The 26,846-nt window shown below is 39.9% G+C and overlaps 1 protein-coding gene across 7 annotated transcripts in view; it reads left to right on the forward strand.

Annotated features, from left to right (window-relative positions):
• The window catches only part of OXR1 (oxidation resistance 1), a 445,571-nt gene that overhangs the window by 340,177 nt on the left and 78,548 nt on the right, over positions 1–26,846 (forward strand). The window contains exon 1 of one of the 7 annotated variants that reach the window (XM_081258124.1): positions 4,945–5,257. The exons of 4 other annotated variants lie outside the window; for them this stretch is intronic. In XM_081258124.1, coding sequence (XP_081114250.1) covers positions 5,059–5,257 — 199 coding nt within the window. In that variant the 5' untranslated portion in view covers positions 4,945–5,058. Of the gene's footprint in view, positions 1–4,944; positions 5,258–26,846 lie in introns of those variants that run through there. 2 more of the 7 variants (XM_081258125.1, XM_081258122.1) reach the window with 2 other exon arrangements.

Raw genomic sequence — 26,846 nt, forward strand, 5'->3', positions numbered from 1 at the left:
TGATTTCAAATTTATTACAAAGTCATAGTAATCAAAACAGTGGGGTACTGGCATAAAAATAGACACATAGATCAATGGAACAGAATCAAGAACCCAGAAATAAATCATGCATATACCATCAACTATAATGGAGCCAAGAATACAGCTTTTTTAATAAATGTTGCTGGGAAAACTGGATAGTCACATGCAGAAGAACGAAATTCGACCCCTATCTTACAACATACACAAAAATTAACTTGAAACAAGTTAAAGACTCAAATGTGAGACCGAAAACCAAAAAAATTCCTAAAAGAAAACAGGGAAAATGTTCCTTGACATTGGTCTTGGCAATGAATTTTTGGATATGACACCAAGAGCACAGGCAACAGAAACGAAAATAAACCAGTGGGACTACATCACAGTAAAAGAAATAATCAACAAAATAAAAAGCAAACCTAAGGAATGGAAGAAAATATTTTCAAACCACTTATCTGATAAGGGATTAATATCCAAAATATATATGGAACTCATAAAACTCAATAGCAAAAAACCAACAATTGAATTAAAAACTTGGCAGAAGAGGGCTTCCCTGGTGGCGCAGTGGTTGAGAGTCCGCCTGCCAATGCAGGGGACACAGGTTCGAGCCCCGGTCCGGGATTATCCCACATGCCGTGGAGCGGCTAGGCCCGTGAGCCATGGCCGCTGAGCCTGCGCGTCCGGAGCCTGTGCTCCGCAACGGGAGAGGCCACAGCAGTGAGAGGCCCGCGTACGGCAAAAATAAATAAATAAATAAATAAATAAAGATGGAAAGTTGGGGGAAAAAAAAAAAACTTTGCAGAGGATCTGAATAGAAATTTTTCCAAAGAAGACATACAGATGGCCAAGAGTTACGTGAAAAGATGTTCAACATCACTAATCATCAGGCAAATGCAAATCAAAACCACAATGAGATCACCCCACACCTATTAGAGTGGCTGTTATCAAAAAGGTAGGAGATAAGTGTTAGCAAGGATGTGGAGAAAAGGGAACCCTCATGCACTGTTGGTGGGGATGTAAATTGGTACAGCCACTATGGAAAACAGTATGGAGGTTCCACAAAAAATTAAAAATAGAACTACTGTATGATCCATCAATTCTACTTCTGGGTATATATCCATAGGAAATGTAATCACTATCTCGAAGAGATATCTGCACCCCCCATGTTCACTGCAGCTTTATTCACAATAGCTAAGACATGGAAATAACCTAAATATCCATCAATGGATGAATGGATAAATAAGATGTGATATAGATACACAATGGAATATTATTCAGCCACAAAAAGGAAATACTACTATTTGCAACAACATGGATGGGCCTTGAGGGCATTATATTAAGTGAAATAAGTCAGACAAAGACACATACTATATGATCTCACTTACATGTGGAATCTTAAAAAAACTGAACTCATAGAAACAGAGAGTAGAATAGTGGTTGCCTGGGGTCTGAAGGTTGGGGGAAATGGTGAGATGTTGCTCAAATGGTATAAATTTCCAATTTTAAGTTGAATAACTCATGGGGATCTAACATATAACCTGGTGACTATAGCTAACAATATTGTATAGTTGAAAGTTGCTAAGAGAGTAGATCTTAAACGTTCTCATAGCACATATACAAAAAAGGTAATTATACGAGTTTATAGAAATGTTAATTAACTCTACTGCAGTAATCATTTTGCAATATATACTCCTATCAAATCATCACATTATATACCTTAAACTTAGAATATGTTCTATACCAAAAAAATAAATCCAGCAATTCAACTTCTGGGTATAGAGAGAAATGAAAACATATGTCCACAAAAAAATTTGTACATAGATATTCATAGCAACATTACTCATAATAGCCAAAAAGTGGGAATAATACAAATATCCATCAACTTATAAATGGATAAATAAAATATGATATATCCCTATAATATTATTTGGCAACAAAAAGGAATGACATACTAATACCTGCTACAACATGAATAAGCCTCAGAAACATTAGGCTAAGTGAAAGAAGTCAGACACCAAAGACCAGATATTATATGATTCCATTTATGTGAAATGTTTATAAAAGGCAAATCCATAGAGACAAAAAGTAGATTAGTGGTTGTCTATGCCTGTGGTGGGAATGGGGAGTACTAGAAATGGACAAGAAGTTTCTTTGGTGGGTAATAGAAATGTTCAAAAATTAGATTTGGGTGATGGTTTAACAACTGTGTAAATATACTAACAACCATTGAATTGTATACTTTTAACAGATGAATTATATGGTTTGTAAAATCATATGTCAATGAAGTTATTTTAAAAATAAGGCAAAGGGGGCTTCCCTGGTGGTGCAGTGGAATCCACCTGCCAATGCAGGGGACATGGGTTCGAGCCCTGGTCCGGGAGGATCCCACATGCCACGGAGCCACTGGGCCCGTGCGCCACGGCTGCTGAGCCTGCGCTCTGGAGCCCGTGAGCCACAGCTGCCAAGCCCACGTGCCACAACTACTGAAGCCTGCGTGCTTAGAGCCCGTGCTCCACAAGAAGAGAAGCCACCGCAATGAGAAGCCTGTGCACTGCAACAAAGAGTAGAAGCCAGCACACAGCAATGAAGACCCAATGCAGCCAAAAATAAATAAATTAAAAAAAAATAAGGCAAAGGTTTGGTGGAGGAGGCATGCACGATATATAAGGACACTTTTTTTTTTCCTTAAAGGATGAGAGGAATATATGTGGTGATATGGCATGATAAGGAGGAAGGAACCAGAGTGGAGAGAGAAAAAATAATAAAATGCAAAGGAATAATAAGGCTGACAAGTCATAGACAACATACACCAGACTAAGGTCAAGAATTAATTTGGAGAAGGAGAGGCATGGACAAGAGTAAGGACTTCCTTCCTTCTGAGGCAATATATGGAGATGAGCTTGTAGATTAAAAAGGAAAGGGGAAGAAAAGTGAGAGTGTTTATATTTCATGGCCTATGATTTTGAGTCATTTAGAAGACCAAGTAACATGTTTGAGTAATAAATTTGGTAACTTCAGGAGGATGGTGATGGGTCAGACAACAAATGGGAAGAATAAAAAGGAAAGCTGATGAAATGAGTAAACTGATTTTAGAGACATTAGGGCTTAGCTGAGTTTAAATAAAAACTTGTAAAGCACTTAATCATCAAAGTTATACATTTTTATCCAGCAGCTCTAGCTTTCCATGAAACAGAAGCAGAAAAAATTGATGGGTTAACTGCTTGTAAACCTGTATTTGAACTGGTAGAGTACAGGTTCCTACTAAGGTTAGATGTAAAAGTGCAGATTTAATCAGGTATAAAAAACTCAACCACTATTTTGGATATGATTATCACAAACTAATGGCAAATCTGAAGATGTAAAACGTATTTTAGAAAAAGGATTTCACTGTAGTTAATCAGGATTAGACTTAAGTCCTTGAAATTCAATTTTTAAAGCTTACTGAGCCTCTCTGAGATCTTGGAAGTGGTGCTAAGCTTGGTAATGCTTCCTTCCTTATCAAATGGAAATCGCAGAAAAACTGGGAGCCACTTAGCACTCTATCAAATGGATTCCAAGGAGGTACAGAAGGAAGTCTGGAGCAGTGCTTTCCTAAGCAGCACATCTGAACACAGGGATGGTTGCTGAATATGCATATTCCTGGGTCCTTACTCAGAAACATTGTGAAATCACACTCTGGGGGTACAGCCCAGACAGTCTATACATTTAACCAAGTATAAAGGTGATGCTGATGTTAGAATGGTGAAGTTTGTCCAACCTATTAAGAATTTAAGCTGAAAATGGTGATGATGGGAAAAAGATCAGTCAAATAATTTAAAGGGGGTGGCAGGGTGGAGAATAATCTTTAATGGTTTGGCAAAATGCTTAAGTTCCTGAAAGATGTTTTCTGGACTCCACTGTTTGGTATGATTAGCTCTTCAACTTCCTAATTCAAACCTTTTCTTCAAATGCATTAATAAACTGGTAATTCCACGAAAGAGAGTTTATTTACCGCATGGGAAAAACTAAAAGAGCTATAAACAGATGTGAAAGGAAGAGAATAACCAGATCTCACAGGAAACAAAATCGGGTAGAAAATGTCCGTCAAATGTCGTTGCTCCTTCTCTGCTTAAAGGAGGATGAAGTTGCACACTGAAGCCCTAATTACCTTGCCTTACCGGACCAGAGTCATGGAATGTCAAACTCTAACATCAGTTCATAATGCCACGGCGAACTTCGAACGTGACGATTAATGCTTTATTTTACAAAGATGGTCTCATAAGGCTTCCTAGGAAGCATTTTATCTGGGTTGTTTTATGTTAACTACGACTTTAGTTTTACCTTAAAACTAACATTCTCTCCTTCCTCTCACCCACCCCGCCCACCAAAATTTCAAACTGCAAAAGTTTCCTATGGATTGTGTCCCTCCCCCTAACACGCACAGACTCACACAAACTTTTGGACACACAGAAACTTTTGGACACTGCCCTCCTAGGCCCCCAAACTCTCCGCAAATCCAGCGAAGCCTCCCCAGGGCCATCCTTACACCCGGCTCTGCCCTCGGGTCCCGAGGCTTGGCCTCCTCCCCTTTCCCCAGCAGTCCCGAAAGTCCGGTCGGGTCGGGACTGGGCGGGGTAGGGCGGGGCAGGCCTGCTCCATTGGGGCCAGGCACGTGGGGGGGGAGCGGATAGGTCCGGTTCGGCTTGCTAAAAGGCCGCCGCGTTTCGACGCTGCTTCTGTTCCAGGAAGTACGTATCTACTTTACAAGCTAAGTGTGGCCCGCACTGGCGTTTGGAAGCAACATGAAAAACTTTTCAAAACTTTTGTCCAGCTTCTTTTCCCCCGACGCCTAGTTCCCTGATGGTCCGCCCCAGGGCCAAGTTCCGGACGTCCCCTCCCCTTTTCCCTCCCCGCCTCCGGTGAGGCGTGCGGAGCCACCGCCCCCAGTGTCGACTCGGACGCGTGGGTGGGCGAGCACCGGGTGGGCGAGCACCGGGTGGGCGAGCACCGCGTGGCCGTCTCGGCGGAAACCGTTGGCCTCCTCGGCGCCTGCCCGGCGGCAGCATGGACTACCTGACCACGTTCACGGGGAAGAGCGGGCGCCTTCTGCGAGGCACAGCCAACCGCCTGCGGGGGTTCGTGGGTGGCGGCGAAGCCCGGCAGGTGCGCTTCGAGGATTACCTGAGGGAGCCCGCACAAGGGGACCCCGGGTGCGGGTCCCCGCCCCACCGGCCCCCGGCGCCGTCCAGCCCGGAGGGACCCGGTGAGCCCAGCCTTCCTTCGCGTCCCGCGCGGCCGACCCGGGCTGAGGGCGGGGGGTAGGCGGCGGTGTGGGCGCTGCGCTGGGGGCGCGGCCCCGCGGGCCGCCGGCGTGAACGGGGTGGGCGGGGGGCGGGGGGCGCGGGTCCGGCGTTGGCAGGTGTTACGGGCCGGGATGGCGGCGGGACCGGGGCGAGGAGCGGAGGACTCGCTCTGCTCTGGGGACGGAAGACTTGCTCGTGTCTGCGTCGTAGCTCTTCCTGCTCTGCTCTTCCTGCTTTCTTCACCTATGCTCGACTTTCCTTACCCCGCCAACTGTTTCAAGGGTAGGATCCCTTCGTTTTTCCCTCCCCGTGAGAGGTGAATGTTGAACCCATTGTGACGCTCGTGTTTTCCCTCTTAGAAATCATTAAGAACGCTGTGCTTGACTTGGGTTTGGTTTGGATCATTGTTTTTATTTGATATTTGCCAACTGATAGAATTCACATAAGCACTTAATACGGCTTTGGAAAAGAAAATGTTTAGCGTACACGGGAACCCAGTGGATTTTTGTGTCGTGTATTTTGAAAGTCTGCGTGTTGTCTGGAGGTGGCAGAACCTGGAAACTTTCCTCAGTTATCATTCTACTGCCTGTTAAGTTTTCTTTCGTCATAGTGGCGTTGTCCTGCCCTTTAAGAAACAAAATCAGTCATAATGACAGGATATTGATATCTTACGGAATTTTTAAAAGCACTTGCTGAAGCGGTATTTGCATCATGCATATGGTAACTTCTCCAATGTCGTTGGCTTCCCCTGAGTTAATAAGTGGCAGACCTCTCCTAATCATATTTTATTCTTGTTACCTGTTTTAATATGCATTTTGGTGTTATGAGAGTAAATTATGTGAGTATTAGTTTAGAAAATAAAGAAAAGTACAAAGAATATAAAATCTATCCATAACCCACATCCTAACATTCATTTTAAAGCACTGAAACTGTGAGGACATCTGTTGATTGTGTGTGTGTGTGTGTGTGTAATTTAAGCTTTGAAGAAACTTGAATATTAAAATGTAATTTTAGCATGGTCCCTTTTATTAATTTTTCTTCACTTTACGTAATATCTTTTCTTCACAACTCTTGTTTATGGAATTAGAAAAATGAAAAAGGGGATACTTGGTTTCTGCTTTGAAGGACATTAATCAGATGCAGAATCCTCTTAAAGGTGGGACCAGGGATGAGCACTAGAACTTTCAAGTGTTTGAATAAAGGATTTTTTTTTTTTTATGAGACCTCAGTTGACTAATTGCAAACAATTGAAATGTGACCAGCCTCTAGGTAGATGAAGAACTGAGAAATATGTGGTGAACTTAACCTGGAAAGGGATATGATGAATAATTTAACAAATATGCCCAAATATATACATCTGATTCATTGATTCAGAAACATTTATTGAGCACACTGCTATATCAAACACTCTCCTTCAGAGTTACAGCTTCAAAATACTATACAAGTTCCTCTTCTCTTGAAGCTGCCTTATGAGCTCATGGCACTTTCTTTAATATTCATGGTGCCCCCAAATCTCTGACACAAGTTAGAAAGACCTTGTGATGTCAGTTTATGACCAAGGTCAGTGGACAGGCACTTCTAGCATTAACTAGCTGAAAGAATTTGTATAAATTACTTAATCTCTTTGGGTGTATATTTTCTTGTTTTAAATGAGGTTGATTGGATGATCTCAAAGGTTCTCAACTCTGGAGCTCTTTTTTTCATTTGGAACAGAATTAGTGAAAATGATAGATGGTAAAGTTACAAATTAAATAGCATTTGGGGTTAAAAACATTGTAAGTCTATAAAGTTATGCCTACAGAGTTCTGAAGGTAGTTCAAAAGATGAATGCCCCAGCAATAACTTGATTACCCCCTCCCACTCTTAGAATAAGTATAGCTTCCTCAGTTGACTCCTTTGAGAGGCAGCATGTATACATACAGGTAAAAAATAAATAGTTCTTCATTAATTTCTAGGCAGCCTTTGCTTAAAATGAGAACTCTGTTCTTGGCAGCTGCCTACCAGATAGGTTTTGGATATAGGGTTTTTCTTTACATTTGTGTCCTTTGGAACGAGTATTTGTTAGTCTGTTTAAAGGATTTCTTCTACTCTTTCTGCTTGTGACTACCTTTATTTTAGATTTTTATAACAGCTGCTTAAGTTCCCTGTTATTTGTCACCCTTCCTTCAGTTCTTTAAAATGTCCTGTGTGTTGTAGCAGTATATATTGTGCAGACACTTCTACACTTGTAGATCGGCTACACTCCAGGACTCCATTTGTTGTTTGTGATCTTACCCCTCACCATTTCATGTTCAATAAAGATGCTGATAAAATAGTTTTACCATTGACAGTTTAAGGATGGACCAGATAAAACTTTGGTCGTATGTTTCTGATTTTAACTTTCTATAAACAAACTGCTTACCTGACAGTGTTAACTGATGCCTTCACTCCTCTCCAAGGTGGCTGCTTTTGCTTTTACCAGTTTTCAGTGTTTGCTGACTCCAACATTATAGTCCCCTCAGGAAAATCTAATTGGGACTTAGACACATTAAGGAGCTTATCACACCATTGCTCTAGTTAATAACAATTACAAAGAAGACACACTATGACACAAGTTTTGCTCCTGCTTAAAGAGTAAATTATGTTTTGATTCAAAAAAATTTTTAGACCTTGAGTATAGATCAGCTTTGGAGGCATCACCATAAGCCTGTATTGGGTAACCTTTAAAAGTAGTCAGTTACTAGATCACATGGTAATAAGTAAAAAAATTTAACATATTTAGAGTTTCAACTTAATTGTAGCATAGTTTTTATCATAAACTTCCCTGTTACATCAACTCTATTCTCCCACTTGGTGACAGTATACTTTAAATACATCTCACTCCTATTTGAAGTTTCTTTTCATTTACTTTTACCAATTAAAACAGTATCTTTTGGGGAAATGACAAGAATAAGAGTGGCTAAGAACATTTTCTATGGAGCAGGCACTAGCAGATATTTTTATTTAATCCTAATAACAACTCTGTGAGATAGGTACTATTATTATCCCATTTTCCTGACAAAGAATCTGGGCCAGACAAAGAAATAAGGGATATAGAATCCATTTGAGTGTTATCTTCCTATTTCTAAGAGTTATGTCAGACAGGAAAAGTGAGAAGAATGCAAAACTCTATCATGGGGCCTCCCTGGTGGTGCAGTGGTTGAGAGTCCGCCTGCCGATGCAGGGGATGCGGGTTCGTGCCCCGGTCCGGGAGGATCCCGTGTGCCGCGGAGCGGCTGGGTCCGTGAGCCATGGCTGCTGAGCCTGCGCGTCCGGAGCCTGTGCTCCGCAGCGGGAGAGGCCGCAGCAGTGAGAGGCCCGCGTACCGCAAAAAAAAAAAAAAAAAAAACTCTATCATGTGTGATGTTAAAGTTAAAACAAGTTAAATTAGCTAAAGGATAAGATGGATAGTCACTGAAATTTCTTTAGAATCAGAAGGATATTAAAATGAGATGAAAACATAAAATCCGAGGAAGGTGTAAGAAAACTTAGATATATTTTAGGTTGGAAATTGCAGATGCAGATTGTCTGGAAGAGTTAATAATAGTTTATCTTGAACCCGGAGAAGACCAAGTGCCTGTAAAGGATTTGGAGTACCAGTTGTTACTATTAATAAAACAACTCATGGTGCTGGTCACTCATGGAAGAGGATAACCCTAGATGTCTGCAGTCTTAGTCTCATATCCTAAGGTGAGGGGGAGAAGAACCTCTTCTTGATAAACAACCTCAGTCTGCTCTGATGGTAACTCCAACTAAGTTTGAGGTCTTAATATTGTTTCCTTTGTCCATTGGTTCTCAAGCATGAAGTAGATTTGTCCATTTTAGAATTGCTGCTCACCTCACAGGATGGCTGAACTCAAGGCTTTTATATTATCTGTGTTTTGGGACAAAACTGCCTCTGAGTAGTTGAGGCTACAATAAAGCAATGAGTCTCAGACTTTAATGTGCCTCAGAATGACCCAAAGGCTTGTTAAAAATGTTGGACCCCTTCTCTAGAGTTTCTGATGAGCCAGGACCCATTATTTGCATTTCTAACAACTTCTAAAGTAATGCCAATGCTGCTGATCTGGGGACCACACTTTGAGAATCACTGCTTTCTTTAGTGGGTAAGTCTTTTACCCTTGTTAAGGTTAGAAGTAAATATGGAAATGATGAAATTTGTTAAATGCTTAGTATTTTTGTATTAAGTTTAGGAATAATCAGTGTATTTGGTCTTTAAAATATTTGTTATATTTCAGAGAATTAGGCCTATTAGAGTACATACAAATTAGTCTAAGAATCTAATTGAAGATGAATACTTATGTAATTGTTTTTTGAGTGGTTTTAAGTTAAAAGGTGCAAGTATTTGGCTAAATTTTGAAACTATTGGAATGTTTAAGAGAACTTAACATTCATTATATTTAAAACTTTATTGTAATATATTTACTAGAGTTAAGTTTTTAGAAAGGTTTTCTTGTTAGAGGCAATTAAAGTGTTTACGATAGTAGATGTATAAATACAATTTAGTAGATTTTTATATTTGTACTTCAATAAATCAAACATTAATTAAAAAGTAAAGTAACTGCAAATAGTTTTTTTCTGTATTTATAAAGACTCCAAAGACTCCTTAATGGCCATCAGCAAACTTACAGTAAGAGACTCTTGATACATTTTTTTGAATGAATGAATATTAGTACAAAAAAGGGGCATGTTTTAAGACCAAATTAATGTATTAGAGAAAGGCCAAAAATTAGCCTTTGTTTTCTAGCAATCAGTGAAAAAGGGAAATGTGATCAGACATAAATCACAGTGTCACTAAGATAAAGATAAACCTGTTGCTTAGGCGGGTAAGAAAAACACAACTTTTCCTGATAGAATAAAGAGAAAAAATTATCATGGAATTCTAATATAGCAAAAAGTGTCCTCATCATCTTTATAGTAAATACAGATTGTAATTTCAAAAAGCTATTTTTTAACACCATTCTTTAATGTGGTTCAGTGGTGTGACAACAAAATGCAAGATAGTAAAAGGTTCTGTACAGGACGAAAACAATTAACCCAAATATGCAGTTATCTGACGGTTTGTCTTAACTGAGGGGTAGGTGCTAGATTATAAACTTTGGTGAAACTAATGCATGCTAACTATGAAGAAGTCATACATAACAAAGATTAAAGCTTAAAAGCCACCTCCAATCCAACTATATAGTGATGTCATTAATGTTAGGGTAGGTGTTATTGTTAAGATCTGTTTTATGAATATATACGTATAAAATGATGGATAGATGGTTAGAGGGAAAGAGTGACTGAAAGATATTTGTTTGCCTTAAGAAAGTATTTCCTAAATGGTGTGTCTAAAGTTAAGCAGAATCTGCAAAAATATTAAGAGACTGGTATTATTGTTACATTCTTGTTTCAGTTTTAGGTGGGGTTTCTTTAACTCTTTGAGGTAACATGAGCAGTGTCATCTCCCATATTTCTTCTCCCCACCTCCTGATATTTATTACATCGTATTTACAATTCTCATACTTATATAGCGCTGTCATACTTATACCAGTCACAAATAGTTTTTCCACTACATGATTGTTCAGTACTCCCTGCTACTCCTTTGATCATTCCTAGAGTTTTTATTTTGATAATTTGGTATAATTTCATTCTTATGGCATTGAATAATGTTTCAGTAAAGAGGTCTTAAGCAAGCTAGACTGTTTTCTTTCTCCCCTAGTAGGTGATTTGCTTCTTATGCATGAATTCCTGAAGAACTTTTATTTTCCAAGCATTTTAATTTAACCAGGAGCAGAAACAGGAATGACTAGATGTGTGTGCACAGGTATGTGTATGTGTAATAGCCTTTTAGAGGGTAGTCACTATATGGAACAGCCCTGGTCTTGAGATAGAAGGAAAAAAGACCTTAGAAGTTTAATGTTGGGTCTTAACACTTCTACCTGAAAGACTCATGGTTTCTGTTCACGTTTCCTTGGGAAAAGCAAGTCACGTAGCCAAGTCTGACATCAGTGGGATGGTACAGTGTATTTCCTGTTCCTCCCCAGGGAGGAATACAGAGTATTTAGTAACTGTAAGGTAGTCTATCACAGTGACTACCTTAGAAAACAGTTAGTTTGACAGAGATTTGAAGATGCTAGTGTTACTGTCACGGGTAGGGAGTTGTATAAGGAAGCCTGTTACTTCTGTCAGTTATTCAGTCTGCAAGTTTAATCCTTTCAAAAGCTCTACTAACAGTCCTTCTCAAATTTATTGTGGATGCAACGGTGAATCAGTAGTTATGGAGTGAAACCCGAGATCCTGCCTTCACAGTAAGCTCCCAGGTGATGCCAGTGCTGCTGGTCCTTGGAACACAATTTTAAATAGCAAGGCTCTATAGCACTCTGTATCATGGATCTTTTCACTTAGAAGTGTGCCACACACAACACAAAAATTCCTTGGCTGGGTAGAGGAAAGGAGCATTAAAGGGGAACAAAAAACAGGTTAGAGACCAAGGAGTGTGAGATGTTACCAAATAAAAGGAAAGGTGAGCATTGATAAGGAATTAGTTGGGTGCTTCATAAAGTTCAAATAAAATAAAATTGAAAAAGACTATCAAATTTGCCCTTTAGTTTATTCTCCTTTGCAGGTTTAGGGAACTGGGAAGACAGAAGACATTGCAGTACATTGTGGAATCAGTAGGAGGTGATGGAGTAAAGACAGTGAAATTAGACTCTTACTTCCAAAAGTTCACCTATGAAAAGAAGCAGAAACATAGGCCGATATCTAGAGGAGGATGGTTACAAAGTTCAATAAAAATTGAGGGATATTTTTTAAAGTTTATTTTTGTTTTGACTGTGGATAAGCAGTCAATAGCAAGTGAAAGGTTGAAAATACAGGCATTTTTTCCTGTACTACTTCACTATAGATGGGATCAGTTAATTAGAAAAACAGTAATCAGCATTTTTTTTAGTTTAGAAGATGCTTTTCAAAGTTTAAAATCTATATTATTGTGTTTGAAAATATTGACTCCCAGCTCAATATTTTTATTTATTTTTATTTTATTTTTTTAACATCTCTATTGGAGTATAATTGCTTTACAGTGGTGGTTAGTTTCTGCTTTATAACAAAGTGAGTAAGCTATACATATGCATACATCCCCATACCTCCTCCATCTTGCGTCTCCCTCCCACCCTCCCTATTCCACCCCTCTAGGTGGTCACAAAGCACCGAGCTGATCACCCTGTGCTATGCAGCTGCTTCCCACTACCTATCTGTTTTACATTTGGAAGTGTATATACGTCCATGTCACTCTCTCACCTCATCCCAGCTTACCTTTCCCCCTCCCCATGTCCTCAAGTCCATTCTCTACGTCTGCGTCTTTGTTCCTGTCCTGCTCCTAGGTTCTTCAGAACCATTTTTTATTTTTTTTTAGATTCATATATGTGTGTTAGCATACGGTATTTGTTTCTCTCTTTCTGACTGACTTCACTCTGTATGACAGACTCTAGGTCCATCCACCTCAGTACAAATAACTCAATTTTGTTTCTTTCTATGGCTGAGTATATTCCATTGTATATATGCGCCACATCTTCTTTATCCATTCATCTGTCGATGGACACTTAGGTTGCTTCCATGTCCTGGCTATTGTAAATAGAGCTGCAGTGAACATTGTGGTACATGACTCTTTATGAATTATGGTTTTCTCAGGGTATATGCCCAATACTGGGATTGCTGGGTATTATGGTAGTTCTATTTTTAGTTTTTTAAGGAACCTCCATACTGTTCTCCATAGTGACTGTATCAATTTACATTCCCACCAACAGTGCAAGAGGGTTGCCTTTTCTCCACACTCTCTCTGGCATTTATTGTTTCTGGATTGTCTGATGATGGCCATTCTGACAGGTGTGAGGTGATACCTCATTGTGGTCTGGATTTTTTAATGATGGCCATTCTAACTGGTGTGAGGTTTCCTCATTGTGGTTTTGCTTTGCGTTTCTCTAATGATTAGTGATGTTGAGCATCCTTTCATGTGTTTGTTGGCAATCTGTATATCTTCTTTGGAGAAATGTCTATTTAGGTCTACTGCCCATTTTTGGATTGGGTTGTTTGTTTTTCTGATATTGAGTTGCATGAACTGCTTGTAAATTTTGGAGATTAATCCTTTGTCAGTTGCTTCATTTGCAGATATTTTCTCCCATTCTGAGGGTTGTCTTTTCGTCTTGTTTATGGTTTCCTTTGCTGTGCAAAAGCTTTTAAGTTTCATTAGGTCCCATTTGTTTATTTTTGGTTTTATTTCCATTTCTCTAGGAGGTGGGTCAAAAAGGATCTAGCTGTGATTTATGTCATAAAGTGTTCTGCCTATGTTTTCCTCTGTGAGTTTTATAGTGTCTGGCCTTACATTTAGGTGTTTAATCCATTTTGAGTTTATTTTTGTGTATGGTGTTAGGGAGTGTTCTAATTTCATTCTTTTACATGTAGCTGTCCAGTTTTCCCAGCACCACTTATTGAGGAGGCTGTCTTTTCTCCATTGTATATTCTTGCCTCCTTTATCAAAAATAAGGTGACCATGTGTGTGTTGGGCTTATCTCTGGGGTTTCTATCCTGTTCCATTGATCTATATTTGTGTTTTTGTGCCAGTACCATACTGTCTTGATTACTGTAGCTTTGTAGTATACTCTGAAGTCCGGGAGCCTGATTCCTCCAGCTGTGTTTTTCTTCCTCAAGATTGCTTTGGCCATTCGGGGTCTTTTGTGTTGCCATACAAACTGTGAAACTTTTTTTTCTAGTTCTGTGAAAAATGCCATTGGTAGTTTGATAGGAATTGCATTGAATCTGTATATTGCTTTGGGTACTGTAGTCATTTTCACAATGTGGATTCTTCCAATCCAAGAACATGGTATATCTCTCCATCTGTCTGTATCATCTTTAATTTGTTTCACGAGTGTCTTATAGTTTTCTGCATACAGGTCTTTTATCTCCTTAGGTAGGTTTATTCCTAGGTGTTTTATTCTTTTTGTTGCAGTGTTAAATGGGAACGTTTCCTTCATTTCTCTTTCAGATTTTTCATCATTAGTGTATAGGAATGCAAGAGATTTCTGTGCGTTCATTTTGTATCCTGCTCCTTTAACAAATTCATTGATTAGCTCTAGAGTTTTCCAGTAGAGTCTTTAGGATTCTTTATGTATAGTGTCATGTCATCTGCAAACAGTGACAGCTTTACATCTTCTTTTCCGATTTGGATTCCTTTTGTTTCTTTTTCTTCTCTGATTGCTGTGGCTAAAATTTCCAAAACTGTGTTGAATAACCGTGGTGAGAGTGGGTAACCTTGTCTTGTTCCTGATCTTAGTGAAAATGATTTCAGTTTTTCACCATTGAGAATGATGTTGGCTGTGGGTTTATCATATATGGCCTTTATTATGTTGAGGTAAGTTCCCTCTATGCCTACTTTCTGGAGGGTTTTTATCGTAAATGGGTGTTGAATTTTGTCAGAAGTTTTTTCTGCATCTATTGAGATGGTCATATGGTTTTTATCCTTCAGTTTGTTAATATGGTGTATTACATTGATTGAATTGCGTATACTGAGGAATCCTTGCATTCCTAGGATAAACCCCACTTGATCATGATGTATGATCCTTTTAATGTGCTGTTGACTTCTGTTTGCTAGTATTTTGTTGAGGATTTTTGCATCTATGTTCATCAGTGATATTGGCCTGTAGTTTTCTTTCTTTGTGACATCCTTGCCTGGTTTTGGTATCAAGGTGATGGTGGCCTCATAGAATGAGTCTGGGAGTGTTCCACCCTCTGCTATATTTTGGAAGAATTTGAGAAGGATAAGTGTTAGCTCTTCTCTAAATGTTTGATAGAACGCACCTGTGAAGCCATCTGGTTCTGGGCTTTTGTTTGTTGGAAGATTCTTTTTTTTTTTTTTTTTTTGCGGTACGCGGGCCTCTCACTGCTGTGGCCTCTCCCGTTGCGGAGCACAGGCTCAGCGGCCATGGATCACGGGCCCAGCCGCTCTGCGGCATGTGGGATCCTTCCGGACCGGGGTGTTGGAAGATTTTTAATCTCATTCTTAATTTCAGTGCTTGTGATTGGTCCGTTAATGTTTTCTTTTCCTTCCTGGTTCAGTCTTGGAAGATTACACCTTTCTAAGAATTTGTCCATTTCTTCCAGGTTGTCCATTTTATTGGCATAGAGTTGCTTGTAGTAATCTCTCATGATCCTTTGTGTTTCTGCAGTGTCAGTTGTTACTTCTCCTTTTTCATTTCTAATTCTATTGATTTGAGTCTTCTCCCTTTTTTTCTTGATGAGTCTGGCTAATGGTTTATCAATTTTGTTTATCTTCTCAAAGAACCAGCTTTTAGTTTTATTGATCTTTGCTATCGTTTCCTTCATTTCTTTTTCATTTATTTCTGATCTGATCTTTATAATTTCTTTCCTTCTGCTAACTTTGGGTGGTTTTTTTTGTTCTTCTTTCTCTAATTGCTTTAGGTGTAAGGTTAGGTTGTTTATGTGAGATTTTTCTTGTTTCTTGACGTAGGATTGTATTGCTATAAACTTCCCTCTTAGAACTGCTTTTGCTGCATCACATAGGTTTTGGGTCATCGTGTTTTCATTGTCATTTGTTTCTAGGTATTTTATGATTTCTTCTTTGATTTCTTCAGTGACCTCTTGGTTATTAAGTAATGTATTGTTTAGCCTCCATGTGTTCGTATTTTTCACCGATTTTTTTTTCCTGTAATTGACATCTAGTCTCATAGCATTGTGGCCAGAAAAGAGACTTGATACAATTTCAATTTTCTTAAATTTACCAAGGCTTCATTTCTGACCCAGGATGTCATCTTATCCTGGAGAATGTTCCATGAGCACTTGAGCAGAAAGTGTATTCTGTTGATTTTGGATGGAATGTCCTTTATCAGTTAACTTCCATCTTATTTAATGTATCATTTAAAGCTTGTGTTTCCTTATTTATTTTCATTTTGGATGATCTGTCCATTGGTGAAAGTTGGATGGTAAAGTCCCCTACTATGATTGTGTTACTGTCAATTTCCCCTTTTATGTCTGTTAGCATTTGCCTTATGTATTGAGGTGCTCCCATGTTGGGTGCATAAATATTTACAATTGTTATATCTTCTTCTTGCATTGATCCCTTGATCATTATGTAGTGTCCTTCTTTGTCTCTTGTCATAGTCTTTGTTTTAAAGTCTATTTTGTCTGATATGAGAATTGCTACTCCAGCTTTCTTTTGATTTCCATTTGCATGGAGTATCTTTTCTATCCCCTCACTTTCAGTCTGTATGCGTCCCTAGGTCTGAAGTGGGCCTCTTGTAGACAGCATATATATGGGTCTTGTTTTTGTATCTGTTTAGCCAGTCTCTATGTCTTTTGGCTGGAGCATTTAATCCACTTACATTTAAGGTAGTTATCGATATGTATGTTCCTATTACCATTTTCTTAATTGTTTTGGGTTTGTTATTGTAGGTCTTTTCCTTCTCTTGTGTTTCCTGCTGAGAGAAGTTGCTTTAGCATTTGTTGTAAAGCTGGTTTGGTGGTGTTGAATTCTCTTAGCTTTTGCTTGTCTGTAAAGGTTTTAATTTGTCCATCGAATCTGAATGAGATCCTTGCTGGGTAGAGTAATCTTGGTTGTAGGTTTTTCCCTTTTATCACTTTAAATATGTCCTGCCACTCCCTTCTGGCTTGCAGAGTTTCTGCTGAAAGATCAGCTGTTAACCTTATGGGGATTCCCTTGTATGTTATTTGTTGTTTTTCCTTTGTTGCTTTTAATATTTGTCCTTTGTATTTAATTTTTGATAGTTTGATTTTTTTTTTTTTTTTTTTTTTTTTTGCGGTACGCGGGCCTCTCACTGCCGTGGCCCCTCCCATTGCGGAGCACAGGCTCCAGACGTGCAGGCCCAGCGGCCATGGCTCACAGGCCTAGCCGCTCCGCGGCATGTGGGATCCTCCAGGACCAGACCATGGCATGAACCCGTGTCCCCGGCATCAGCAGGCGTACTCTCAACCACTGCGCCACCAGGGAAGCCCCGATAGTTTGATTATTATGTGTCTTGGCATGTTTCTCCTTGGATTTATCCTGTACAGGATTCTCTGCACTTCCTGGACCTGATTGACTCTTTCCTTTCCTATGTTAGGGAAGTTTTCACTATAATCTCTTCAAATATTTTCTCAGTTCCTTTCTTTTTCTCTTCTTCTTCTGGGACCCCTGTAATTCAAATGTTGGCATGTGTAATGTTGTCCCAGAGGTGTCTGAGACTGTGCTCAATTCTTTTTTGTTTATTCTGCTCTGCAGTAGTTATTTCCATTATTTTATCTTCCAGTTCACTTTTCCGTTCTTCTGCCTCAGTTATTCTGCTATTGATCCCTTCTAGAGAATTTTAAATTTCATTTATTGTGTGGTTCATCATTGTTTGCTCTTTAGTTCTTCTAGTTACTTGTTCAGCATTTCTTGTATTTTCTCCATTCTATTTCCAAGATTTTGGATCATCTTTACTATCCTTATGCTTAATTCTTTTTCAGGTAAACTGCCTATTTCCTCTTCATTTGTTTGGTCTGGTGGGTTTTTACCTTGCTCCTTCATCTGCTGTGTTTCTCCGTCTTCTCATTTTACTTAACTTACTGTGTTTGGGGTCTCCTTTTTGCAACCTGCAGGTTCCTAGGTCCCGTTATTTTTGGTGTCTGCCCCCAGTGGGTAAGGTTGGTTCAGTAGGTTGTGTAGGCTTCCTGCTGGATGGGACTGGTGCCTGTGTTCAGGTGGATGAGGCTGGATCTTGTCTTTCTGGTGGGCAGGACTGCGTCTGGTGGTGTGTTTTGGGGTGTCTGCGAACTTGTTACGATTTTAGGCAGCCTCTCTTCCAGTGGGTGGAGTTGTGTTCCTGTGTTGCTAGTTGTTTGGCATAGGGTGTCCAGCACTGTAGCTTGCTGGTCGTTGAGTGGAGCTGGGTCTTCACGTTGAGATAGAGATCTCTGGGAGAGCTTTCACCATTTGATATTACGTGGAGCAGGGAGGTGTCTGGTGGACCAATGTCCTGAACTCAGCTCTCCCACCTCAGCGGCACAGGCCTGACACCTGGCCGGAGCACCAATACCCTATCAGCCACATGACTCAGAAGAAAAAGGAGGGAGGGAGAGAGAGAAAGAAAAAATGGAAGAAAGAGAAAAGAAAAAGTTATTCGAATAAAAAATATAAAATAATTATTAAAAGTAAAAAAATTAAAATGTAATAAAAAAAGAAAAAAAAAAGAAAGAAGAGAGGAACCAAACCAAAAGACAAATCCACCAATAATAACAAGAGCTAAAAACTATACTAAGAAAACCCCCCAAAAATGGACAGACAGAACCCTAGGACAATTGGTAAGAGCAAAGCTATACAGACAGAATCACACAAAGAAGCATACACATACACAGTCACAAAAAGAGAAAAAGGAAAAATATATATATATCATTGCTCCCAAAGTCCACCATCTCAATTTTGGGTTGATTCATTTTCTATTCAGGTATTCCACAGATGCAGGGTGCACATCAGGTTGATTGTGGAGATCTAATTCGCTGCTCCTGAGGCTGCATGGAGAGATTTCCCTTTCTCTTCTTTGTTCGCACAGCTCTTGGGGTTCAGCTTTGGATTTGGCCCTGCCTCTGCGTGTAGGTCGCCTGAGGGTGTCTATTCTTCGTTCAGACCGGACGGGGTTAAAGTAGCAGCTGATTTAAGGGGCTCTGGCTCACTCAGGCTTGGGGGACTGAGGGGTACGGAGTGCGGGGTGAGCCTGCGGCGGCAGAGGCCAGCATGACATTGCAGCAGCCTGAGGCGCACCGTGTGTTCTCCCAGGGAAGTTGTCCCTGGATCACGGGACCCTGGCAGTGGCGGGCTGCACAGGCTCCCAGGAGGGGATGTGTGGATAGGGACCTGTGCTTGCACACAGGCTTCTTGGTGGCTGCAGCAGCAGCCTTAGCATTTCATGCCCATCTCTGGTGTCCACGCTGATAGCTGCAGCTCACACCCATCTCTGGAACTCATTTAGGTGGTGCTCTGAATCCCCTCTCCTTGTGCACCCTGAAACAATGGTCTTTTGCCTCTTAGGCAGGTGCAGACTTTTTCCCAGACTCCCTCCCATCTAGCTGTGGCACACTAGCCCCCTTCAGGCTGTGTTCACGCAGCCAACCCCAGTCCTCTCCCTGGGATCCAACCGAAGCTGGAGCCTCAGCTCCCAGCCCCCTCCTGCCCCGGTAGGTGAGCAGACAAGCCTCTTGGGCTGGTGAGTGCTGGTTGTCACCGATCCTTTGTGCGTTAATCTCTTTATTTTGCCCTCTGCACCCCTGTTGCTGTGCTCTCCTCCGTGGCTCTGAAGCTTCTCCCCACCGCCACCCCCATCTCTGCCAGTGAAGGGGCTTCCTAGTGTGTGGAAACTTTTCCTCCTTCACAGCTCCCTCCCCGAGGTGCAGGTCCTGTCCCTATTCTGTTGTCTCTGTTTTTTCTTCTTTTTTTTTGCCCTTTCCAGGTACGTGCGAGTTTCTTTCCTTTGGGAGGTCTGAGGTCTTCTGCCAGCATTCCATAGGTGTTCTGTAGGAGCTGTTCCACATGTAGATGTATTTCTGATGTATTCGTGTGGAGGAAGGTGATCACCACGTCTTACTCTTCTGCCATCTTGAAGGTCTATGTCAGTTTTTTTTTTTTTTTTTTTTGCTGTACGTGGGCCTCTCACCGCTGTGGCCTCCCCCGTCGCAGAGCACAGGCTCCGGACGCGCAGGCCCAGCGGCCATGGCTCACGGGCCCAGCCGCTCCGCGGCACACGGGATCCTCCCGGACCGGGGCACGAACCCGTGTCCCCTGCATCGGCAGGCGGACTCTCAACCACTGCGCCACCAGGGAAGCCCTATGTCAGTATTTTTAAATCATCAAACTTTTTATCAGTAGCTACTACCAAAATAACAATATTCATTTATACTAGGTGTCTTTTCGTATGTTAAAACCTCATACAGTTTTCATTGTTGGTTTTCAGCCTTGCTTTCTTCTTCCAGTTTGCCTTTCCCATTCTATTACCAACATGATTTTTAATTTAAAGTCTGATACTGCTTTCTCAGTTCTCTACTTAAAAATCTTTTGGGACTTCTCTGTCTGGTAATAGCAAGCTAGGTAATTCAGACTGTCCTGCTCAGAACAATTTAAAAAGCTGGGCCAGGGCTTCCCAGGTGGCGCAGTGGTTGAGAGTCCGCCTGCTGATGCAGGGGACACGGGTTCGTGCCCCGGTCTGGGAGGATCCCACATGCCACGGAGCGGCTGGGCCCATGAGCCATGGCCACTGAGCCTGCATGTCCAGAGTCTGTGCCCCGCAACGGGAGAGGCCACAACAGTGAGAGGCCCGCGTACAGCAAAAAAAAAAAAAAAAAAAAAAAAAGCTGGGCCAATCATTAAAAAGTCTACAAATAACAAATCCTGGAGAGGATGTGGAGAAAAGGGAACTCTCCTATGCTGTTGGTGGGAGTGTAAATTGGTGCAGCCACTGTGGAAAACAGTATGAAGTTTACTTAGTAAACTAAAAATAGAGTTGTCGTATGATCCAGCAATCTGACTCCTGGGCATATATCCGGTGAAAACACTAATTTTGAAAGATACATGCACCCCAGTGTTCACAACAGCACTATTTACAATAGCCAAGACATGGAAGCAACATAAATGCCTATCAACAGATGAATGGATAAAGATGTGGTATATATGCCCAATAAAATACTACTAAGCCATAAAAAAGAATGAAATAATGCCATTTGCAGCAACTTGGATGGACCTAGAGATTATGATACTAAGTGAACTAAGTCAGAAAGAGAAAGACAAATACCATATGATATTGCTTATATGTGGAATCTAAAATATGATACAAATGAACTTATATACAAAACAGAGGCAGACTCATAGGCTTAGAAAACAAACGTATGGTTACCAAAGGGTAAGGGAGGTGGGGGAGAGGGACAAAGTAGGAGTTTGGGATTAGCAGACATAAACTACTATATATAAAATAGATAAACAAGGTCCTACTGTATAGCACAGGGAACTATATTCAATATCCTGTAATAAACCACAATGGAAAAGAATATGAAAATGAATATGTATATATATGTATAACTAAAACACTTTCCTGTATATCAGAAACTAACACAATATTGTAAATCAACTATACTTCAATTATAAATAAATAAATAGCTGAGTGAAAACAAAACAAATTTTATTGAGGGTATTAGAATGCTAACTAATATGACTAGATTAGGATCTGAGTGCTGACAGAGGCCCAAGGAAGAGCAGCTCCAATTTGGGATTGCTTTTTTTCCCTGGGGGTTGTGTTGATTCCAGAAGCAGCAGCTGAGAGATTGAGGTGCTTTTGGTAGCCTGTTGGGTATAAGGAGACAGGGACAGAGTACAAGACCCACCACAGGAGAGGGGTGAGCTCCTCTCACTTAGGACCCCAAAATGCTGTACCTTAGGATACAGAAAAACTGAAGTAGCTAGGCTCTCATAGGATGGTAGCTCAGCTTTAAATTATCATTCCTGCAACTGCATTAGTAAGATCTCGTATTGCTAGTGTCCTCAAGTATTTGGCAGAAACAAACATCTTTTCTGGAGAAATACAGCTTTCTTTGTGTCAAATTCTGTCTATAGACCATTTTTCAAATTTAGTATCCACTATATAAAATATAATTAGGCACCTGACAAGATAGTAGAAAAAACAAGAAAATAGAAACAGACCCACAGGAACTCTGTATCTTGTAGTTATCAGATTTAAAATAGCTGTGTTGAGAATTTTGAGCTAATTAAGAGTTTTGTAGTGGTACAAACTATAAAAAATAAAAATGGATATTCTAAAATTGAAAAATGTAATCTAATTTTTTAGATTAATGTAATTTAAAGGTCTTAATTAGGATCTTCGTGGATGAAGTTAACAGCAAATTAGCGACCACAGAAGAGAATTAGTGAATTGAAAGATAGGTCAGAAGAAAATATCCAAAATAAAGAGAGAGGGACAAAAAAATGGAAAATAAAGGAAGGGGTAAGCTTAATACAAAATATAATTAGAAGTTCTTGGGACTTCCCTGGTGGCACAACGCAGGGGATATGGGTTCAATCCCTGTCCAGGAAGATCCCACATGCCACGGAGCAACTAAGCCCATGCGCCACAACTACTGAGCCTCCGCTCTACAGCCCATGAGCCACAACTACTGAGCCCACACATCACAACTGCTGAGCCTGCACACCACAACCACTGAAGCCCATGCACCCTAGAGCCCATGCACCACAACTACTGAGCTCACGCGCCGCAATTACTGAAGCCCGGTTGCTCTAGGGCCCGCGTGCTGCAGCTACTGAGCCTACATGTCACTCCACAACAAGAGAAGCCACCTCAATGAGAAGCCTGCGCACCACAACGAAGAGTAGCCCCTGCTTGCCACAACTGGAGAAAGCCCATGACCAGCAATGAAGACCCAACACAGCCAAAAAAGAAAAAAAAGATTTAATTAGAAGTTATAATGTGTGTATATTTGAGTCCCCAAATGAAAGGAGAGAAGGGGGGCAAAAGTATTATTTAATGAGAGAATGGCTGAAAACTCCAAGACTGATGAAATACTTTAATTCACAGATTCAAGCATCCCTACAGGCCCCTAGTGGAATCAATACAAATCTTACTAAAGATGAAAAATCTTAAAAGCAATCAGAACAAGTAGTCAATGATGTAGTGATAAGATTGACAGTTGATTTCTCAACAGAAACAGTGGAAACTAAATGGCAGGGGAAAATACCTACCAGCTTAGAATCCATCCCCTGTGAAATTACCCAGAGCTGCAATTAAAATGGTAAATATGAGGGCAAAACTAAATGAATGTTGACTGTCTAGAAAAATAATAATGTCTCACAGTGTTTTTAAATACACATACATATAATTAAAGTATGTAATAACAATTGCATATAAGTCTTGGTAAAGGCCCATAATTTCTAACATCCTTACATTATCCAGAAAGATGATAAAAGTGCTAATTAATATTAGATAGTGAAAAATTAGTAATTTAGGCTGTAATCTATGGGATGACCACTAATATAATAGTTAAAGAGTATGTCAAACTTTAAGGCAAAAAATATTGTAAGAAAAGTTTCAATATACCGGGAAGATGGAATCTAAAACAATTAGTAGGTGTTCAGTTCTTAATTTGTATGAACCTAATATCAATGGTTTCAAAATATAGAAAGCAAAGTAAGGAGACTTAGGAGGACCTGAATAACCCTCAATCATAGTGGGAGATTTTAACAGTCTCTATCAGTAATTTAAAGAATAAGCATGCAGAAGCAAACCAATATGGATGTAGAAGATTTGAACAACAAAATCAGCAAACTTAATCTCATGGATGTGGAGATAGTGTGTGTGTGTATGTATGCATATCCACACATACACACAAACACACATATAACACTACAGTACAGAATACACATTCTTTTCAAGCACGTATGGAGCATTTACTAAATTTATATGTGATTATAGAGCAAGTTGCAACGAATTTTACAGGTTTTAACGATTTAAGAGTGTTTTTTTTTACCACAGTACAATTAAGCTAGAAATCAGTAACCAAAATATAAAAATTTTAAATTGTCATAGATTGGCAAATTAAGCAATATTCTCTAAATAGCAAAAGAAGAAATAGGGTAAAAGCCATAAAATATTTTGGATGGAATTATTAAAATACAGTGTATCAAAACTTGTAGGATGCCGTCTAGATGGAAATTTCTTGTTTTAGATTACATATATTAAGTTTTTGCTTCTGGTAATGATGGAGTAAAATCTAACTCTCTGCTCTTTCCACTATAGCAGATAATTATATCTCAGGGAAAGTCATATATATTCATTTATTTATCAGATATTTATTGAACACCTACTATATGTCATGCTTACTACTGTATTAGGTGCTGGGTATATAGCATTGTTTCTCAGCCTCAGCAGTGTTGACATTGTGACATTGTTATTTTGGGGGGGGGACTGTTGTGTTCATTGTTTAGCACACAATGTTTAGCAGTATCCACAGCCTATACCCATTAGATGCCAGTAATACTCCTTCATTTTGATAACCAAAATTGTGCCTTGGTTTTCTCAGTTGTAAAATGGGGATAATAATGATACCCACTTTATAAGGTTGATTAATTAGGTAAGACAGTAAGTAAATATAAAGGTCCTTAGAACAGTGCCTGGAATATGCTAGGCACTTGGTAAATGTTAACTATTATTTTGATTGTCAAATATCTATGCATTTCTAAACTGTAATAATTTTTGTAAAGAAGAAAAATAGGACCTCTCCTTTCCATACTCCCAATCTAGATTCATGTTTGCTGGCAACTGTCTTTAAAAGGGTATTATAAAGTTACCATGTAAGAGAGGGTATTATAAGGTTACCAAGTAAGAGACGGGACTAGGTAACAGCTGTGATCACTTTCAACTCTCAAGTATTGTGATTATATTGTCATATTGATAGAAAAGAATGATCAGAGTATTTCATTGTACTCTGGTACTTATATTTGTGAATACATGTTTTAATATTGGTTATTAAAATAATTTTAGAACTATTTTTATAATAAATATTATTACAATATATTTTACAATTTTAAATTATTAAAGTAAATACTTTCAATTTGTTTGAAACTTTAAACTGCAGGAAACTGGTATATTAGTTCTTTTGCTCTGAACTGCACTCCATGGCGAACTTCTGAAAATGGTAGTGCAGTTGCAAACTTAATTGTGATTAAATGTTTAATGAACCCTTTAACGGATTGAAAAACTACTGTTAGACAAATAAGTATAGACTAATGTTTATGCCTGAAATCAATTAAGAAGGGATATATATTACTAGTTAAAAGTAATCTGTAATTGTATTTTGCATTGCTTTTAAATTGCAAAATGAGGAAAGTGTTTTTGGCTCCTGCTGTTTATGAAATAGCAGAAATAAATTAATTTTTAAAATTTATTTAAAAGTAGTTTTAATGTTTTATCACAAAAAATCAAATTCACATATATGCTGTTCATTGGAGAAAATATTAGAATATAGTGATAAGCAAAAATATTGTCTTTCACTAAGAATTGTACCATTTTGCATTCTCACCATACCTTTAGAAAAATGCCTCTTTTTCTACAGCCAGACGGTATATATATATTTTTTTCCTTTGTCCACTTTTCTTTTTAAAAAAAATGGCTATAAGAATTGTGGCAGTTCTAGGTAAAGTTCAAGTTGTAGCTTCAAAACATTAGTTCATTCAAATGTGATGCTTACCTTGTGTCAGGCTCTTTGTTAGGCACTGAGGAGTCGTTGTAAACAAAGCAAGCACGGTGTTTTATAGGTTACAGTTTAGTGGGAGAGATTTAAAAAGAAACTTTAAACTGTGCCAGATGCTGTGAAGGAGACAAAGATGCTCTGTGACTAATAACAGAGATCTGGCTTAGCCTGGGTGATCAGGAAGGTTTTAGGACAGCCTTTTTTTTTTTTTTTTTTTTTTTTTTTTTTTTTTTTTTTGAGGTATGCGGGCCTCTCACTGTTGTGGCCTCTCCCGTTGCGGAGCACAGGCTCCGGACGCGCAGGCTCAGCAGCCATGGCTCACGGGCCCAGCCGCTCCGCGGCATGTGGGATCCTCCCAGACCGGGGCACGAACCCGTGTCCCCTGCATCGGCAGGCGGACCCTCAACCACTGCGCCACCAGGGAAGCCCTAGGACAGCCTTTTTAAATATCGCAGAGCTAACTGACTTCTTTCGGATTCAGACTTGATTATTAATGCTATTTTTGTTATTGTTAATGCTTCATTAGAACCATTCACCCAACTGAGCTAATTAGATATATATAAGCAAACTCTAGTATGGTCAAAATGTCAATTAAGATTGGATAGGGGGCTTCCCTGGTGGCGCAGTGGTTGAGAATCTGCCTGCCAATGCAGGGGACACGGGTTCGAGCCCTGGTCTGGGAAGATCCCACATGCCGCGGAGCAACTAGGCCCGTGAGCCACAATTACTGAGCCTGCGCGTCTGGAGCCTGTGCTCCGCAACAAGAGAGGCCGCAATAGTGAGAGGCCCGTGCACCGCAATGAAGAGGGGCCCCCGCTTGCCACAACTAGAGAAAGCCTTCGCACAGAAACAAAGACCCAACACAGCCATAAATAAATAAATAAATTTAAAAAAAAAAAAAAAAAAAAAAAAAAAAAGATTGGATAGGGCTTCCCTGGTGGCGCAGTGGTTGAGAGTCTGCCTGCCGATGCAGGGGACATGGGTTCGTGCCCCGGTCTGGGAAGATCCCACATGCCGCAGAGCGGCTGGGCCCATGAGCCATGGCTGCTGGGCCTGCGCGTCCAGAGCCTGTGCTCCGCAACGGGAGAGGCCACAGCAGTGAGAAGCCCACGTAATGCAAAAAAAAAAAAAAAAAAAAAAAAAAAAAAAAAAACAAACCAAAACAAAAAAAAAGATTGGATAGGTGGGGCTTCCCTGGTGGCGCAGTGGTTGAGAGTCCACCTGCCGATGCAGGGGACATGGGTTCGTGCCCCGGTCCGGGAA

This window comes from Mesoplodon bidens (genome assembly GCF_964165515.1).
Source record: "Mesoplodon bidens genome assembly, chromosome: 16".
Taxonomy (NCBI): Eukaryota; Metazoa; Chordata; class Mammalia; order Artiodactyla; family Ziphiidae; genus Mesoplodon; species Mesoplodon bidens.